The sequence below is a fragment of the Aedes aegypti genome, chromosome 3 (assembly GCF_002204515.2).
Source record: "Aedes aegypti strain LVP_AGWG chromosome 3, AaegL5.0 Primary Assembly, whole genome shotgun sequence".
In the NCBI taxonomy this organism is placed as follows: domain Eukaryota; kingdom Metazoa; phylum Arthropoda; class Insecta; order Diptera; family Culicidae; genus Aedes; species Aedes aegypti.
In genome coordinates this window covers 161,753,554-161,772,922 of record NC_035109.1, presented here as the reverse complement: position 1 = coordinate 161,772,922, position 19,369 = coordinate 161,753,554, and the positions used below count along the sequence as shown (strand labels likewise).

Genomic DNA, 19,369 nt, shown 5'->3' with positions numbered 1-19,369 from the left:
TCCAGTCATGTTCAGAACTGCGATGCAACGCTGCCTTGATGAAGGAATCTTTCCGGATGTATGGTTGCGACATAAATTGGTGCTACTACCAAAGGCGGGGAAACTACCAGGTGAACCGTCGGCGCTGACCTATCTGTCTACTAGATACGACGGGCAAGTTATTGGAGAGGCCGATCTTCAACTAGACTAGGACCGTATAGGAAGGTGCGAGATAAATCTACTCTGGACGCTATCCAGTCGTTAGTTCAGACAGCTGAGGTAGCCATGGAGCATAAAAAGAACGGCCTCCGTTGTTGTCACTCTGGATGTGAAGAATGCGTTCAACAGCGCAAGTTGGGAAGCGATAGCCCAAAAGCTATTTTGATGGTAGGATTCTACTGTATAACACAGAGGAGAAACAGAAAAGCGTTCGAATCACCACGGGAGTACCTCAAGGTTCAATCCTGAGCCCAATGTTATGAAATGCGATGTACGATGACGTACTGAGGCTGCCCCTTACGATGGGTGGTATTGTTGGATGGAGGAAGTAGAATTGACAGCAGCGCACTCTATCTCCATAGTTGAAGGGATGAAGTCTAGGAAACTAGTACTGGCCCGCCACAAGACAAGGTGGTGATGGTCAACAACCGCAAGTCCTTGCAACGGGCGCTTATCTCGGTAGGTGATTGCACCATAGAGTCCAAGCGATCCCTTAAGCATCTTATTTCTTATAAGGGCATCTACGGCTACAGCGGCGTTTTCGACGATGATGTCTAACAGCTTGTTGTGCTACTTTTCCCCGAATGTCGTTTCCCCGAATGCCAGTTTCCCGAATGCCAGTTCCCCGAATATCCCGTTTCCCCGAATAACTCACTTCCCCGAAAAGATTTTGAAATTCATAATTGTCATATATTTATACATTTCAGGGTGGTGAACGTTCTGGTCATCTGATATGCACCTTTTTTTATTTGATTGGCGGTTCTTACGACACTTGTTTTTAATTATGAATCGTGGTTTACGGCTTAACCAGCCGAGTGGAAGTTTAACAACTACCGAAAAGCTAAACATTACATATAATTTGCAATTGGTTTAAATGGACAAATTGATGTGAAGATTTACGAAAAAGTTACACGTCTTCTCAGTGAGAATCGAACTCGGGGAGTCGTGAGTTCGATTCTCACTGAGAAGACGTGTAACTTTTTCGCAAATCTTCACATCAATTTGTCCATCTAATCCAATTGCAAATTATATGTAATGTTTAGCTTTTCGGTAGTTGGTTCTTATGAGTTTTATCGTCCTCAGCATATTTGGCAGCATATGTATAGCCGAGAAAGACCAAATACCTCCTTCTTTTGATTACTTATCGTTCTTTCTATTCACCATCCTGCCACTTTTTGCGCCTATTATAACTTTTCGGGGAAACGGGTCATTCGGGGAAACAGGTCATTCGGGAAACTGGCGTTCGGGAAACCGACATTCGGGGAAACGACATTCGGGGAAAAGTAGCACAATCCAAACAGCTATGCTGTAATTTCCATCAAACGCAAACACCCGGCAGGCGTGGCGCCATTCATACTGAGGTATCGAGGACCAATCTGGTCAAAAACGCTTAGAACGAGCAGAAACCTAAACGTATAGGATCGTGTGCTTAAGAGTAGTAAGTACATACCAAACATAGGAACAGTGTGCATCAAAGCCGTGATGACGCATATCAGTCTCATCATCAAAGAAGATGTTCAATGTTTCAACCAAAGAGGCACCAGAGGAGTTCACAACGCGTGTAAAGAGACAACGCTCAGAGGTTGGCAGCAGGAATATTGTGGAGGAAACAGCGAAGCTTGTCGTGTTCATTGTTGTGAGAGATCGCATGCGGAGGGGACACGTCCCCTGACATAATAGAGAGAATGTGTGCGGATGCTAGAATGCAGTAACTACGGCTGTCACTCACATTATGTTAGAATTAGAGCACTTATGGCGCGCCGACCAAGAGTTGGCTGCAGAGGATTAGCCTTGCCGAGGCTGGTCCCTTGAAACATAGTTTAAGTCGGCAAGGAGCAGCTTGCCTAGGTTACTTCTGCTACATATGTTGTGCTATATGCACTGGCCACTCCTCGAAGAAATACAGTAAGGTGGTTCCGGGGAGATGAGGGTCTGAGGTCAAGGGTAATGTCGGTGCACTCTGTATATCACTTGAGCCACCAGGTGGGAGCTTGGGATTCTTGCCTTTCACAAGTGAAACTCATCCATACAGGCGTATGGAATACCACCTTCGGCACTTCCACCGGGAGGTGGCCGAGCTTCTGGTCCATTTGACCAGCAGCTCAAGCATGGTCTACCTAGGATGTGACGGGGGTTCGTCAGTGGACTCTGTTGAATCTCTACAAAAAACCACATATCTGCAAGCAGCTCTGAACAAGCAACCTGGGACCACTTTCAAAGTGCCTTAGCCCCCTGGCGTGCCAACCAGCACATCAAGATGGATGCCAGTAAAATCCTGAATATGTTATACTAGTCGCAACCAACATGGACACGATTACGGAAAACGTATATACACCGATGATGTAGAGCTGACAGCCGTGCTATTCCACTTCCCTAGTAAGGATGGATGACACATCCCCGAAACGGCAAGTGATCTAATAGTGCGGTTGCCCCCGTCCCGTTAAAACTAGACTTCTAGACTCCAAGCAGGACTAGGGTTTCAAAGCCCATCGTTCACACCGAAATCGAGCAACAGCATTTTTCAGAAATATCTAAGGGGAATTCTGAGTTGATGGAGATAAAAAAGAAGGTCAATGAACTCTATGAGTACATGAAGGACAGGACTTATGTGCATCACAAGATTAAGAATCTAGTAACGAGTAAAAAATATGCCATAAACTCAGCCGAAAACGAACAGAAAGCACTAAAAATGAGAGCCGAGGCCGTCAAAAAGGCACTACAAAATACGAAGGAACAAACAGTTGCTGACGCGCCCAAAACCCCTAAGACACATGCCAACAAGCTGTCGAAGAAGCATGATAGAGACTCGCCAGGAAAAGAAGCTCAAAAAACAGAGTAACGAGCAGGGTAACTACCTGCTGAACGAAGAAGAAAACGATGAAGAATGGCAAACCGTCAGGAGCCAGAAGGAGGAAACACGGCGAAGGAAGAAAAAAGAAAAAGGAAGGTACGAAGCAAGTGACTAGCCGCCCGCGGCGTTAGTGGTCGAAGGGAGATGCCATACTAGTAAGGACAAACGACCAAATCACGTACGCAGCAATTCTTCGTAAGGTCAGAGATGATCCGAAGCTAAAAGACTTCGGAGAGCCAACGCGTTGCAACGGTTGGCCAACGAGGCAAGCGTATAAGCCTTAACTCAGGAGGCAGTGGTTGAGGGCAGATGCCTGGACGAGATCGCATCCAATGATGATCTGCAACAGGAGTTGCGATTACAGTGCGATATTGGAGATGTGGCCAAGACAATCCGACTTTCAAAGTCGTACGATGGCACACAGTTAGCGACAATTCGGCTACCAGTGGCCGCAGCCAACAAACTAGTGGTGAAAATTGGATGGTCGGTTTGTCCGATGAGAGTGGTTACAGCCTACTGGAGGCCCTGACAAATCTAGATCTCCAACTGTGCAATGAAGGTACCGTTAGCACATTTAGGAAAAACGGACGAGCATCGATCATCGATCTTACATGGTGTAGCCCATCGCTGGCCGGCAGCATTAACTGGAGGGTAAGTGAGGAGTATACCCATAGCGATCACTAAGTAATCCACTATACCATTGGCCGATGGGGCTGCGCGGTAACGCCGAGAAACACGACTATGTGGCAGTTGAAGCAGCGGTCCATGTGTATCCAGATATGGTAAGGAAGGTTATGCAGAAATACTTGAACGAAGGTCAATTTCCAGAAATATGGAAAATTCAGAAACTGGTACTGTTGTCGAAGTCAGGAAAACCGCCCGGGGATCCAGGATCATATAGGCCTTTATGTTTACTGGATACACTCGGTAAACTCTTGGATCGGGTTAACCTCAGCAGGGTGATGAAATGCATAGAGAGCTAGAACGGGTTATCAGAAAGGCAGTTCGTTGGGTCGTTGGGGCGCTGATGAACCAGAAGCCAACCTCCCACCGGAATTGTCGAACAGACCTCGGCACTCGACAAGTCAGTCTGTTGATGAGAGGAGACCATCGGGCGCGATCGGAGTAGGCTAGATCCTCCGTCGGAGACTAGACGGTAGAGTAGAACGAGCATAACGTGTATCGGTAATAAGTTGTCGAGGCGCCTGTGAACCGGAAGTCATCCTCCGACCGGAATTGCAGAACCGACCCTGACACTTGGACGACTACCATCGAGTCGGAGTAGGCTAAGTCCACCGTCAGGGACTAGCTGAGTAGATTGCGGAACAGCACCGGCAATTGTTCGTCGGGGCGCCTTTGAACCGGAAGTTTCCTTCCACCGGGATCGCAGGACAGATCTCGGCATCTGCCCGGATAGCATCAGTTTGGAAGATCTTCCGCCGCCGGGGAAACCTTCGTCGGAGTAGGATAGATCCACCGTCGGTGGCTATTATGAGCAGCATGAGCATATCACCGGCTTGCGTCGTCGGAGCGCCAGTGAATTGGAAGCCATTCTCCAACCAGAATCGCTGGGCCGACAACAAGCCCTCTGTCTCCTGAAGTAATATTATGAGGTAGTACCAGGGGGACATCGCACTTGTAGCCAAAGCAAAGAAAAGTGGCGTGGTACAGAGTTGCTTTTATGTTACCGCACTCGAGACTTGTATCCACAGTAGACCGTTATGTGAGAACCACAGAGCATAAACCCCATGTGCTCCCCAGACAGCCGGGTTAGGTGAAAGTTTCTAACTTTGCAAGAAGTGTGAAAATTCTATTTAAAAACACTTATGCAATTCAGCAAAAATTGCTCATGTACAGTACATGGGCTGGTTTTAGTAGTTCGTCATTGGTGCGGCATCCCCACACTCCCTGAGTTACTACCTCAGGGGTTCTGTTTGCAGATTTTCTCCTTGGATAAACAAAAAAAAAATTAAACATGCTAAAATCTCCAAATTTTTAATTTATGAATATAAAGTCTCATATGTTTCCGATTCCAACAAAAAAAGTTCTGACATGAAGTGTCGTCTAACCCTATTTGTGACGTTTATACTTCACATACGACAAACATAATTTATCTATATGACGTACGCCTGTCTGCAAAAAAAAAAAACATTTTTTCTACCGATAAAAGGTATGAGGTAAGCAAACATCGAAAACTCGTGACTCATAATTCAAATCCATGAACAACAGAAGTTTACTTTCCCCTGCACTACGCACTTTTAAGCTATTAGACGGGAACGATATAAACTAAACATGACTTGACGGGACTGTTTATTTACGATAGATTACCAAAAACGAGTGTAAACTGCGAATTACGTCATCGCTTCAAGTCACCATCGTTATATTTTCTCCCGACTGAGTTGGCACCTACAACTTGTCAGTATTTTTCTTCATTCTGAGATGCTACAGCGCCAAAAGTCGAGTCAAGAAATGTGGAAGCGATATTTTCACAGATGTGATTCCGCGGAGTTGGGAACATTTCGGTGATATCACCATGAAATAATAATGCCATATGAAACTACATTTCATGGAAACACCAGTAATAACCAAACAATCATCCACATAAATGCAGAATAAACACACTTGTTAGACCAGCGATGACGACAACGACGACGATGCCGACGTCAATTTTCGTGCCGCCCGAAAGTGTGATTCCCGACGATTCCTGTTAAATTTATACCTCTTTTCGGTTTGTCGCCTTTATGAGTAATGTGCCTAACCTCGTTGGGGAATTCGTTGAACAACTAAGGTGGGCTTGCCCCCCGGCCGGTGCATTTCCCTCCGCGCGTGAAGGTGTACTTATGGGAGAAACACATCTTCCCATGCATTCGGTACCGGCTAACAATGAGGTGTGCACTGCGCTTCGTGCTAGGGTGGCCCTTGAAGTGCCCCATATTGTGTTAAATATTGACTGCCTGAGGTGATTATTTGAAGGTAAGTATTATGCAACACGCAAAATTGTTCTATAATACTGATCAATAGTACAGTAGGTAACACCAGGTGACAAAATAAATTGACCATTTGCAATGGATTCAATAAAGTTTGGGCTATGGTTAATGGACAGCCCCAATGTGAATCCTACCGAAGAACCACTCTATCGTATTGAATTCGGCGTGTCTTATTATGTTTCGAGAACCACCGGCAGCAGATCAGCACCGTATCATCGTGCCCGGTTCAGTTTGTGCCCGTCGTCCAGCGGAATATTTACTTTCGGTTTTGGTCTTTCCCGCTAACGACACAACAGTCTCTCGCTTCTCTTGCATGCAACGAATGGAGAGAGATAATCACTTCTTGGAAGCCTGCCGATTCGTTCTTTCCGCCCGGAGAGGACCCTTCAAAGTTCTTCAATCGGAGCCGGGAGATAGCCCTGGGCTCTCCTCAGCAGCGGTTTGGAAGGAACCTATGGCTTTTGTCTCTACACGAAACGTTGGTTGCTCTTTTTGGTTCTCTTTGTCCCTTTTTTTTTCATTTACGGATGCACGTATAAAGTTTTATTATTTCCCAGGCTGGTTAAGGTCTTCCTTGTGATTGTTTTCTCCAAACGAAGGCGAATACTGCGAATATGGCTGATGAGATCGTTTGGCGATGTCGGCAGGAGAATGTGTGCATTTCTATTCCCGCGTGGCTGTTTCCGGCCGTTCGAAGAATTTGCAATAAAAGAAGCGCTAAAGTAAAATGAGCTGGCATTTCGAACCTTAACCTTCCCATTTTCTAACCCGTCTTTAGACGGAATACCCTTTGCGACTTAATGTACTTTTTATAGCTCGGAAACGAATTGTTTTTGGCTAACATATTCATCAGGATAAATGTTTGCGCGTTTGAAAAATATTTGAAAATTTTAATTATTTTATAATCTAAAAATACCTGGTACTCATTTAATGCGTAATGTTAAAAATAGTACATTTTATATTTTTCTACAATAAAATTATCTCACAAGAAAATCCTGGTAATATTAAATTTACTTCTGAACTACAGACAAATACCCGTAACACTGATGAAATGACCATCTGAGAGGTCCATTAACAATCATTTTCGCAATCAAATTTGCTTTGTATCTAACCTCATAACCAGAAGCGCGCGCATCGTTTTTGTTTATGTTTGACATTTCTCACTACCGCCATCTGCAGGTCTGGTTGTATAAAAGAATATTTCGTGCAACATGCTCACCAGATGATGATGGTGGGAGCTGAGCGACGGATTTTAATGAAATTAGTTCAAACTGTTACGCCTGTTTGTCTGTGCCCTCATTGTTGCTACACGAAAAACAAAATATGTTTAAAAAAAGATGAAAAGAAAGGCTTTAAGAAAAAGAAACAGATAAGAATAGGAATATTTGAACGAATGTTCAAAACCAAAATTCATGAAATTTCGATAAAATGTATCATTTCCCATAGCATGCTCATATCTATTTGATACAATAAAAAATAATGTTCAGGATGAAAACAGAAATTAGGATTATGCCAATGTTGCCTATTGTTAAACAGTTCGTGTATTTCTTATGACGTATTCAACAATTAGCGATAATTTTAGCTGTTCAACAATAAGTGAATTACCTCAGTGCACGTAGTTTGTTTGACGTCATTTGAGCTTTCGATCAACGTCAGTCCAACAAGGAAGTGAATGCTCGACAACAATTCTGTTTATGTTTGCTTTCTCACTGCAAACAAAAGCAATGCTGTGACAGTTCTCACAGCAAACCATTTGTCAACATTGCACTACTACGCACGCAATTGGATTTGTCTATTCACACAACACGCATGACTTTTAACGTTTATGGAAGATAATGAGTCACGGAAGGGGAAAAACCAGACACACACCATCCCATGTTTGGCGTCGATGAATGAGTGTCACCGCGTGTTACATTCGCTGAATCTCTTCCATTCTGATCAAGAAACATACGTGACTATGTATCATTTTCTGTACAATGTTTGCAATCAAAGGGGTGTTTGATGATCCAATAGATTATTATTAAGTTGCTTACCAGAAAACATGGAAGTTATAACCAATTTTAAGCAAACCATAAATCTCCCGAATGGCTCGATATTGTTGTCGTCTATGGAAGTTGATGCTTGCTCTTGAACACTCTCTCTGCATGTATCATACGAGAGAGTGAATGTCAACATTCATAGTGCTCTCCTAATGCGATGTGCCACGAACTGTTATGATTCACGAACTATTACACTCTCTGAATACAGTGGAAATTCGCTCGTTGAAGGTCCGTTACATGGAATGACTCGATGGTTGGATGTTCGTTGGTTGAAAAATAAAACTCCAACTTAAAAACACACGAATGTCAAGAGAAGATGTCAAACTGACTTTGACGTCTGAGTACCGTCGCGTTGAAGTCTCCATATATAGAACAAATGTATATGAATATGTGCGTTTCGTGACGATATGCTCTCCAGATGCGTTAATCTGGAGCATTTTCACTAGTAGTCAGTCGTTCCAACTAACGGGTCGGATTCTTCATCTGTTTCTTCGTTCTTTTAGTTATGATAAACGTACGTTTCCAGACAACATAGTCACATAAATATCACGGCACCGCTCAAACGTCAAATAGTGAACTCGTGCATCGGTCCATGGCCTCCTTTGCAATTTGTAAACAAACAGTGCACGATGAATTGAAACTACTTTAATTTTCGATAAAAAGAAAACGGTCGTTATGTCTGAACAGCCGTTCAATACCAGCGTGTAACCAATCGATCAAGTTTTCAGCTCAAACCACTGCATAATGGTCGAAAAAAAAAATAACTTCAGTTTTATCTTTCTAATCGATGAAATACGTAATCTAAATATGTTATTTGGCATTTTTATTGTTTCAGAAGAGCTTATTCGCATATTACGTAACTTTTTTAAACTTGTATTTTTATTATTTTTTATTGCAAATACAATTAAACTTGGCTGAAAACACATTTTTTTAAATGAGTATGAAGAGTGGACAAGTATGTTTTAAATATATTTCATTAATTTATAAATATTGAATTATTCAAATGGCTCTAAATTGAAAATTAAACAAAAATATGTGAGATTTTAGGATGCTTTTTGATGTGCAATATTCGAATTGGCGGCGACATGACGCGACAAGGGCTGTTTTTCATGCTCAAAACCATCACCATAAGTGTTAAACCATAAGCTATCAGAAAGTGCGTAACTTTAGGGAAATATTGCATTCCCAAAATATTAATTTTGTAGTTTATTCTGAACTAACATTTTTAATTTTTTGACTTCAGCCATTTTGACGTCATAAAAGTTAAATAAAATTAAATTTTATTTCAATTTCAATCAAGCATTATAATAATATACATGAGGTATATTTTAAAATAATAGATATCATGAAAATCTCAAAATAGTTTTTGTAGCTTTGGCTGCCTCCTTATATGTAGCCCGACCATTGCATTGTGCGCTGTCTGGTTCTATCGACCTTAACACGCAAATTCTTGTTTCTATTCTAAAATAAGTCTAAAGCACATTAAAAAATATTTTCAATTTCTATTTTGAATCATTACTTATAAATTTCTTATTAAAAACTCGATGCTCTTAATTCATAGAATGAGATGTCAAACTTTGAAGCTAGGCAACAATTAACTATTTTTTTGAGTTCAAATCAAAAGTGTTTAATTACAATACTTCCTTCATTATGGTTTGAATAAAATACTTCCATTATCACACGATAAATTACACAAATTACAAATTACTTGCATTGCAATACTAACGAGTTTTGAGTATTTTTCAACATATCTACATGGTAATTTTCATATTAACATCATATTACATCGTCTTTTGTCTACCTTTAAATCACTATTGAAACGTTGAAAATTTAACAGAACACTATTTTCATTGTAAGGATGGTAAGGGAGATATGGGGAATGGAATATCAAACTTTCTGAATTTTGAACTGCCCTAATCTACACTTTATATCATTTCGGGTCCGAAATTTGTATCAAATGAGCTGTCTTTTTTCATTCAAAAAAGTTCTACTTTTATGCTAACTGTCTGTAATTAGAATGAGTGACGTTACTTGTATGAAAAATAGAATCAATCTGGCTACTAGTCACTTTAAATCTGTAACGAGATGTAAGAGATGTACAACTTTGTAAAGATATTGAACCAATTTTAAAACGATTTTATATACTACAAACTAAGGTGAAATATCACCGCCAATCTGTGTTTTAACCCATATTTTTAATATATTCGGACATGTCACAAAGGTTTATCCAGTAGTCACAGTTATATAAAAAAATGTAAAATCACAAAATATTATAAAATTTTCTTGATCCATATTCTTGTACAACCTCATAAAGTTTGATAATTAGCTAGTAATATATTATACGATCCACTATTCCCTAACGATATAATGCAGCAAAAATATTTATCGGTTTTAAAAAAGAATATGTAATAAACAAATTCTGAGGAATAACATTCTGGTAGAAGTTTTCTGTACACAGGGTATTCTGGTTCAGACGAATCTAAAGGTTTATAAATAAATTACAATCCGTATGTTTTTCAAATATTATTTTTATGGAAAATATAAGAAAACTGATCTTAACACGGTAATAATCTCATGTAAATAGAAACTTAACATCTTATTAGAAGTCCATCAGTTCCAAATTGTCCATCCTTCGCGCTAGCCAACTACAGACCCTATGTGTCATCCTGTGGGATTTTGTTCGAACCGATAAACACTCATCACAACGTATGGTACCACACACAGGTAATATTTCTCCATCCCATCTCACAACTTTATTTTTTCCGCGAACTCCGAAGGAAAATGTCGCTTCCCTCGGGGCATCCGTTCAATAGTGTGCCAATCAAGGAGAATTGCTGACGAAGCGCTGCACTTTTCTTCGATCGATCATGTGTATGTGGTGCTACAAAATATTGACCCTGCGTCGATTTGGTGCGCTACACAGAGGTCCAGTTTTTTTTTAGAAGCTGGGAAAAACTTAACTACCAAACATGTATTTTGGTTGGCCTAGAAGCACATACCATAAATAGGTGCCTAAACATACCTAAATAGGTGCACATGACCAATAACACTTATTTTTCCTTTGAAGCTTAACTACTCCATCTTCATTAAAATTAGCGTAAATTTTGTTTTCAGCAAAGGTTTTCTGGTAGATAACTTATTATTACATCGATTCCGCATTCCCGGATTCAAATCTGTTCCATTTTTTAAATTTTCATACTTAAACATTTACAATGTTATACATTACTACCTTCCTTTTTCAACATAACCAAAAATAACCTTTGAATAGTTAGACATTAAGATTGTCGATGCACTTTCTTAATCTTCTACCAATATCTTATCACTGCAAGACAAAAACGCAAAACTTGTTTTAAGTAAGAGTCGTAATTTTCCTCCTTATCCGTTGATCTTTTTCCTCTCTCACAAATTAACAACTTTCTTATGGTGATTGTGGAGATGCAGAGGAATTCTCGGTCTCTAGAAGCAATAATCTCTTCACACTAACATTTCTTTCCCAGCCAACTAATTCATTTTTGATCAATAATATGAGAATACTGTAATGATCAAACACTAAATCAAATATTATTTTTTAAATCTGCACCACTGTGCACCATACCCTGCCAGTAATGCATCCAGCATCGGAGTCATCGCTCCGACACGTCGAGCATAAATCATTTGTATGGAGTGGACTCCGATGGCTCCGTCATATGCAATCATGCACGATCGAATTATGTTCCATTCTCATTAAAGAGAACAGAGCATAGGTTGCAAATAAAACACCATCGTCAGCAGTTGATTGGCCGATGCAATGTGTGTTTGCGGCTCGGACTGACTGGCACTGCATATTACTGCTCTGCTCTCGAGTAATGATCGCTGCAAGCCACAATAAATTTTTGCACATAAATTATGGTGCAACAGCCAGGGAGTCCTACATAATTTTCGCTTCCTTCGAATATGCCTTGGCCCAATTGTGCTTGATCCATACGAAACGAAAGCATTAACCTGGAGGAGAACGGGCAGTTTCCTCACTTTTAAGCAGACTTTCGTCGTCAGGTGATTAATGAGAGCGAAAAGTATATTCTGCGTATGACGGTTAAAATTTTTGTGTTTATATTTTTGCATGTCTTTCAGCGTTTTCAAGGAATTAATTTGAGTTTTTGCTGTATTTTTATGGTATATGCCGTAAAAATGCACGAAATGATATGGAAAAATGCTGAAACGTAGACCACGATATGAAAATATATTCATGTTGATGTCGCTATTTGACACCACGGTTTGAATTAGCAAAATTCCATGTTTGCGTGTCTCGAGGATTAAATTATGAGTCTCTAGTAGATTTGGGGTCGCTGAATCTGATGCCGTTCTCAGAAATGTCACTGCACGTCACAATTTTTAGCTACAGGTCGTCAAAGTTGTACACTGGTTTTATTGATGTTCATATGAAATTTCAAGTAAGTTTTATCATTTTTTTTGTGATCTAATCCTGCAAGCATGCAAAATAGGACTTAAACTTTCATTTCAGATATAATTTGGTTGAAACTGTACGATACAATTTAGAATAAATCGATTTTTTCAACATACTTGCTGTCTTCATACAAAACTCTTCGTCTCTCTTATATGGCAAAATACAATACTTTTCAAAAACATCAAAAATTAACTTTTGAGAATCGATAGTATTATGAACTTTGATATGTATTGTTATACACATAAAGTTTAAATAAGCAAATAATTTGCCTTACAAGCTGGGAAACTTGCATTCAAGTTGGCTGAAATAGTCAAATTTCACATTTTCATTTTGTTATTATTAAATGTTATTTGTACTAATTTCTCACAAGCGGTATATCTCAGTACCGCTTGTGAGAAATTAGTACATATACGAAATGTATAACTCTCATCGGTGAAGTCGTGCCGCCGGCCACCTGGCGTTCAAGTGTCATCACGAGATTCGTGGAAGATCCGATCACCCGTGCGGGCCATTTTCGAGTATGCTTTCAGTTGGTCTACAGTAAGCCACTTATGCCTAAGGAATTCCACCCAGTCCAGGTTTTCACGAGATGTTTGGTGACAGTTTTTCAGGATGGTCGTCGAAACTGTCTTCCAAAAGGAACGGATTTAGAGTCCGTATAAGCAGCATCTAGCGTCGATCGAAGCAACGTCCCAGTAATGACCCAGTAACTGGTGTGTCCTTTCCAAAATAATGTTACTTTTCTATTTAGCTTTACAAAGCATGAATTTATAAAGGATATTGAAAATAAATGAACACTCTATATAGTTTAAATAAACGCTGAGCCCTTCTTCTCTCACTAATGATCGTAGGGTGCGCTTTGGCCACATTTGGCGTAGGACTACGTCATAAGCAATTTTTAAGGGAAGTCGTTCTGCTGCCCTCTAGTTCTTCCAAGGAGCAATTGTAAACAACCCTGAGTTTCTAGAAGAAAACTATCAACCAATTTCATGATCATTCGGAACGATCACACTTGATTATCTAAATATCTGTTCTTAAAACAGTTTTTGGATTTCTTTGAAGTTAACCCAACTCCACCTAACTATATTAGCAAATTGGTATCAACCTAGTTTGCAAAGCTCTGAAATGTTGATCGTCACGTTTATAGATCTAATGGGTTGTACTCAAATCAGATTTTGGATAAATTTCAACAGTCGGTGCATTCAATTCTTGGTAGAGTATAAATATATAAGCCCGGTGAGCTTTCTCCTTCGTTTATAATCTTCCGGACGGTCATTGGTAACGCTTGTAAATCTGAAAACATGTACTCTTGTAAAATCATCAACGGTTATTGTATTCAAAACGTGACGGAATTTATTTTCATTGCCCCATATGTGTATGGAAGCTGTTCATAAAACTTCTAAAGATCACAAAATAGTTATGCTTGTAAATTTGATGCTGTGTATTCCAATAACCTTCAAATGAGGTTTTGGTTAGTCTTCAACTGAAAATATGGTATAACCTAACTATCTGAACCTGTATGGATATAGTTCTTGTTGGCGAGGTCCTGATCTGATGACCTGTAATCCAACTTGTTTTTGGGTAACCTTACACAGTCGTTGAACTCAAATCTTGGTGGAGTATAATCAAGTATAAAATAAATCAAAATCGATCAACTGATGGAACATACACTTCGTAGTTGCTACTCCGTGATCAATCAGGATAGTGATATTGCACAGAGAACCACTCAGATGAAGCCTGGGTTTTAAGCTTGTTTATAAATATGAATTTTACTGGTAACTTAATCGCTGGAGCACTTAAATATTTCATGACTCAACATACATCCTCAATATGACATTATTTTCTGTTTCTTTGGATGTATCATAATGCCATGATTCTCAAGCATAATAATACATTTGATTGACATTGAAAAAACAGCTCATTGCGCAATAAAGCGTTAGAGAAGTGTAAAAATGTCGCGAGACTTGAATTCGAGTTTCAAAAGATTTAAAATTACATGATTTTGCACTTTGTTCAAACAGGCACACGACCGCTGCTGGGCAGTTTCGTTCAATTTTTCACAGAAAACATGCAAAGAGAAATACGATCCGCCGGAAAGTCGTTTTTCAGTACTCTACATAATTTGCTCATGAATTGTAGATGGACTTATTGTTCATTTGGACCTGCGGTTCAGTTTGATTTCCCAAAATCGAAATTATTATCGGTGCGCGAGTGATTTTCATCCAAAACTCCAGTAAAACTGTTGCGGTGTCAGGAGAATATTATAGTTGGATTTGGAGCGCGTACAGAATAAGTGGAAGATACATTGGCAGCAAAGCTTTATTTAGTGAGTCTGTGCAACGTGAAAAACCCAGCTTATAAATTTGTCCAACTGTGAAATAAAACTATGGGACAAAAATGTTTGCAGATAACATCAATGTTAATGTTTGAAGACTAGTGACCACCGCTCTAATTGCATCAATTTCGATATTTCTGCCATGCAATTATATTATGGAACTACAAACTACACATGCATTCCGTGCACGAAAGAAGGAAATTCGACATAAAAGAATCGCTGGTATGTAGAAGTGATGTTTAGTGGCTGTTCAGAGCAATAAAATTCAGTGCGTTTATCGACTAAATTATGTGACAACAAAACCTCTAGAGAGAATACGCGTCGTGGTGAAAAAGTAAGTTTAAAAACTTACTTTTACGTCACGGCGTGTATTTTTTTTTTTTTTGGTTTTTTAGTGTTATGTAATTTTAAGATCAGACGTAAAATAACGTCAACAGGTTCGCTTCTTTTATGTGCATCTTACTGAACCTAATTTTTCATGATATTTTCCAAGAGTGTATAATCGAAGCAATTTGAAACAAACACTAAACGAATGGCAATCATTTATGTTGTAAAACGGTATATAATCCGGGGCGGTAAATACCGGTTCACCTTCCTATCAAAAATGATTGAAAAAATCGATTCAAACTACTATTCCGCGTTTCTTAGTATTTTCGTCGATTGAAGCCATCGATATTAATGATCTTTTTCCTCGTACAATCCCATTTCAGAAGAATTCGTTTACCTTAGGAAGTAACATCATTATTTTTTTTTAAAGTTCTGTGAGCTGCCTTTATGAAGTTTGAGTAAAAGGTGTGTGTGGTGTGTTTTGTCTCAAATTCGATACATGACTTATATTCAGAACAGTGACCATTTCAAAACGGTATATAGAACATAAATTTGATTCATCACACTAGCATGTACAAAAATTTTGAGTAATATTGGGTGTTTTGCTGTACTTTCACGTAGTCCCGTAACTGTGTCACTAACCCGTTAAACACAAATCACAAATCACATTATTATCAGCTTGCAAATCGAAAAAAATGCTGCATTTTCGCTGCTATTGTGCACATCGAATCCTTTTTCAAGTTCACTGATTTCTCAGTCCGCTGCTGCAATGCAACCCTGCGAAATTCATCGCCGTCATCGTTCGTTTCGTTTACATTCCAATCACAGCATACAGCTGTGAGAGTGGACAAAAAACAAACGTGATCGTTGGGGATTGCGAACCATGTTTAAGTAGGTGGAATCAGTGTAAAATGCACCGTTTGCATGAATCAGACCAACTGTAGATATAGGCTGTAGGCCAAGGAAGACCCAGATGAATTGAATCTAAGACAAAACTTCGAAAAACAAAACGTCGACAAAAGAAAAATGCAAAAGATCGAAGAGAAAAAAGAAGGAACAAAAGGTCAAAAATATTTCCTAAAAAGAAAAAAAAAATCACATCGAGCTAAGTATTTTCGACCTTTAGTCCTTTCGATTTGTCTTAAAGACTTCTGTCCTTCAAACGTTTCAAACTTAAGCAAATAGTCATATGTATATATTACAAAGCCTCTGCCAACCCTTACAGTGTGTTCTAATCCATTCTCCCTTTGCCGCCCTTGTCCCAACGAATATACAGCCCGGTACAGTCGTATTCGGCCGTGCAAACCGTCACCATCCGAGATTGCAGCGTTTTTGGCATAATGAGACAACTGGATTGACGTGGTGCACGGAATGCAACATAATTGGCAAATTGGGTTCAATTAATTCAATTTGTGCTCCCTTAATAACAGTGTAGGCTTACGGTTTTTTTTCTTTCAATTTTCCAGGTTTTTGCGCGATTTGCTGCGTGTACCATGTTATGAAGGTTGGACAGTCTTCGAAGTTAATTACAGCTGTAAGTACTCTGATTTATGTGCCATTTAAGTTATTTATTTGCGAAATGCGATCTGCGTATGTGAGTTCGAAAAACAACCATTAAACATGAAATAATGTGACATATGGTATCGAGTTTTGGAAATCTTGCTGTAATGATTTCAGAACCTATGTAAGTATTTGAAACCGTTTTAAATCTACTCCTATTAAGGCACGGTATGAGGAATTCCCCTCAAAATATAAGAAACATTGTCTGGTTGAACGCATTATTAGAATGAATGAGTTAAAATAAAGAAAGAATAGAATATTTTACGAATTAGAGAGAAGAATGCTATCACAAACTCTCAAATAATCTACTGAACAGACGTTGTAGTGTTGAATGATTCCCGGTTCTCAGCTAAGTATTCTTATGACCTCTTCCACAGTTATTAACAGAGAGCTTTTTCGTATTTTCATTCTATTACTTACACACAAACCTGGGAGTTATCCTTTTGGCAAGTCAAGGAAAATGCTCATTTTACATTTCTGTATCGTGTGGCTAGCGCAAAGATTTATATGCCCTGGGATGTCGAAAAAATGTTCACATCCATGACCCTCAGCAAAATCTTGCGGAATAGTTTGTTACGCGTTTGCTGCTACGCCTATTCGGGCGCCTTTCATATGTCAAATCGAACATAAATTGTTGTTTTAAAATGTATTTCGTAGTGTTCAATGAAACATTTCGGTGAAACATGTTAATGCTTTACTGACAAACAGACTATTGTTGGATTTTATATAAGATGCATTTGCTGTTGCGATAGAACAGTTTGGTCCTTTAGGGGCGTATTATATAAAAAAAGGTTTGCTGCATAAGTTCCAAAGGTATACTGGAACTACCATGGAAAAGAGAGGATTAAAATAATTAACAGACATGCAAATTGCATTCTTGAGATGAATTGTAATTCGATTCCAAACTGATAACATTCGCCCCAGTCATCAATTTGCCTCCGGATTACGGTACTTCTTAGTAAAATATATAACACCTTGGAAATAGATTTTGATGTTTTGTTATTTCGTTATATTACTAACATGGAACTATTACCTCTAAGCAGAGCAAAAATTCTTGGAAACTTTTGGCATCAATTCCACTAAATAAACATCAATCCATGGTCCAAACATAAATAAACTGCTTTGAACAGCGAAATATTTCGAGAAAAACCCAGCACCTAAAGCAAACAAACATTTCGCCGGAATAAGACCGAAATCTGTCGAATGCATCATCGAAACAAAGAACACATCAGAACTTTAAACACAAATAATCGAAATTGATAAATCAATCATTCGTAGAATCAACGATATAGTATTGCAATTGGTAGAAACTCACCATTCGATACTCCGGTAGCCTTTAGCACAGCAATGCAAGCTTTTGAACTGGCCTAAAACGCCGTACTCCCGATCGGCCACCTCCTTCGTGAACTGCATGTAGTCACTGACAAGGGAGTCATTATATCGATGCTCGCTGCAGTGGTCCTCACCCTGGGCCCTATCAATCAGTCCGGTGACCACCGTGAGACAGGCGGCAATCAACACTGTCAGCAGTTTAACGTCGCCGACATTGTGACACCTACTCCGGTTCCTCCGCCCGGCCGACTTGAGTACCGCCAACATCGCCCTTGCCGATGATGAGATACGCTTGTGGTGTAGCATGTCGATTGACTCAAACTGGATCCCCACAGATATAATATACCCACACAAGTTGCGTTCACGCGCGGTCGGATGTTGTTTCGGTTGTAAATAGCGCACAAATATGTTAATTGATCGCTAAGGTGGAACCGACCCCACCAGCGTGTAATGTATCAGAAACAAGCACCTAACGACGACACTAATATGCTTATTAATTAATCAAACAACTATTTTCACTGTAACAATATATCTTCACACGTTCTCGGATTTTCTCTGGACCACCGCTGGAACCGCACTTTGTCACTTGACCGCCGCCGCCGTGCCGCTCGTATGGGTGTTACAACAACCGTCCGTTTCCCATTGCACCGTTGCGTTTGGCGGGCCTTTCTTCTCTGGACTTGTTTGTCGTAAGCATTACCACACTGCACTGAAACAAAGTAGAGAATGGGAACATTATAAATCTGTTCACATCGAATGCTCATCTAAACCACAGATAAATAATAATTTAATAGAATTGTGGGTTTTAATGTTCACTTCTTTTAATTTTTATCCATTTCATGGCTTAATCTTTGAATGTTAATTCAAGAAAACAGTTCAATATATCAATATATATTGGACATTACATTTGCAACTTTTTTAATGATATACCGTCGTTGAGGGTGACAATGGGTCAAAAAGGGATATGTGCAATTTATTTTTTTGAATAACTATCGCAATTTAACTCCAATAAACTTCAAATTTGGTGTGTATGTACTTTGATGGTACATTAACAACTGTTCAAAAAATTAAAGACAAATATTTATTCACAGCGGCACCACAAGTGAATGAAAAATGACCCAATCTCACCCCATAGAGGGAGTGACATTGGGTCACTGTAATTGAAATAACTTGTTTTTGAGAATATGATTTCAAAACCATCCACAACTGAAAAATATTGACAAAAAACGATGCAAACAAGATAAAAAGATATCTAAGATGTTTCACAAGTATGATAAACCCACTTAAAAGAAAGAT

General features: G+C 39.4%; 2 protein-coding genes across 4 annotated transcripts in view; one reads left to right on the top strand and one right to left on the bottom strand.

Moving 5' to 3' along the window:
* LOC5578456 (acetylcholinesterase) overlaps nt 1-19,369 on the top strand; it is a 385,351-nt gene that overhangs the window by 98,453 nt on the left and 267,529 nt on the right. Inside the window, exon 2 of the mRNA XM_021851337.1 lies at nt 16,648-16,715. The gene's annotated coding sequence lies outside the window, so the exon portion shown is untranslated. The remainder of the gene's footprint in view (nt 1-16,647; nt 16,716-19,369) is intronic.
* Nucleotides 1-19,369, bottom strand: part of LOC5578454 (interleukin-1 receptor accessory protein-like 1) — a 141,308-nt gene that overhangs the window by 100,358 nt on the left and 21,581 nt on the right. For 2 of the 3 annotated variants that reach the window (XM_021851340.1, XM_021851342.1), the window contains one exon: nt 18,057-18,782. In XM_021851340.1, the coding sequence (XP_021707032.1) occupies nt 18,057-18,379 (323 nt within the window). In that variant the 5' untranslated portion in view covers nt 18,380-18,782. The remainder of the gene's footprint in view (nt 1-18,056; nt 18,783-19,369) is intronic. The other variant, XM_021851341.1, reaches the window with a different exon arrangement.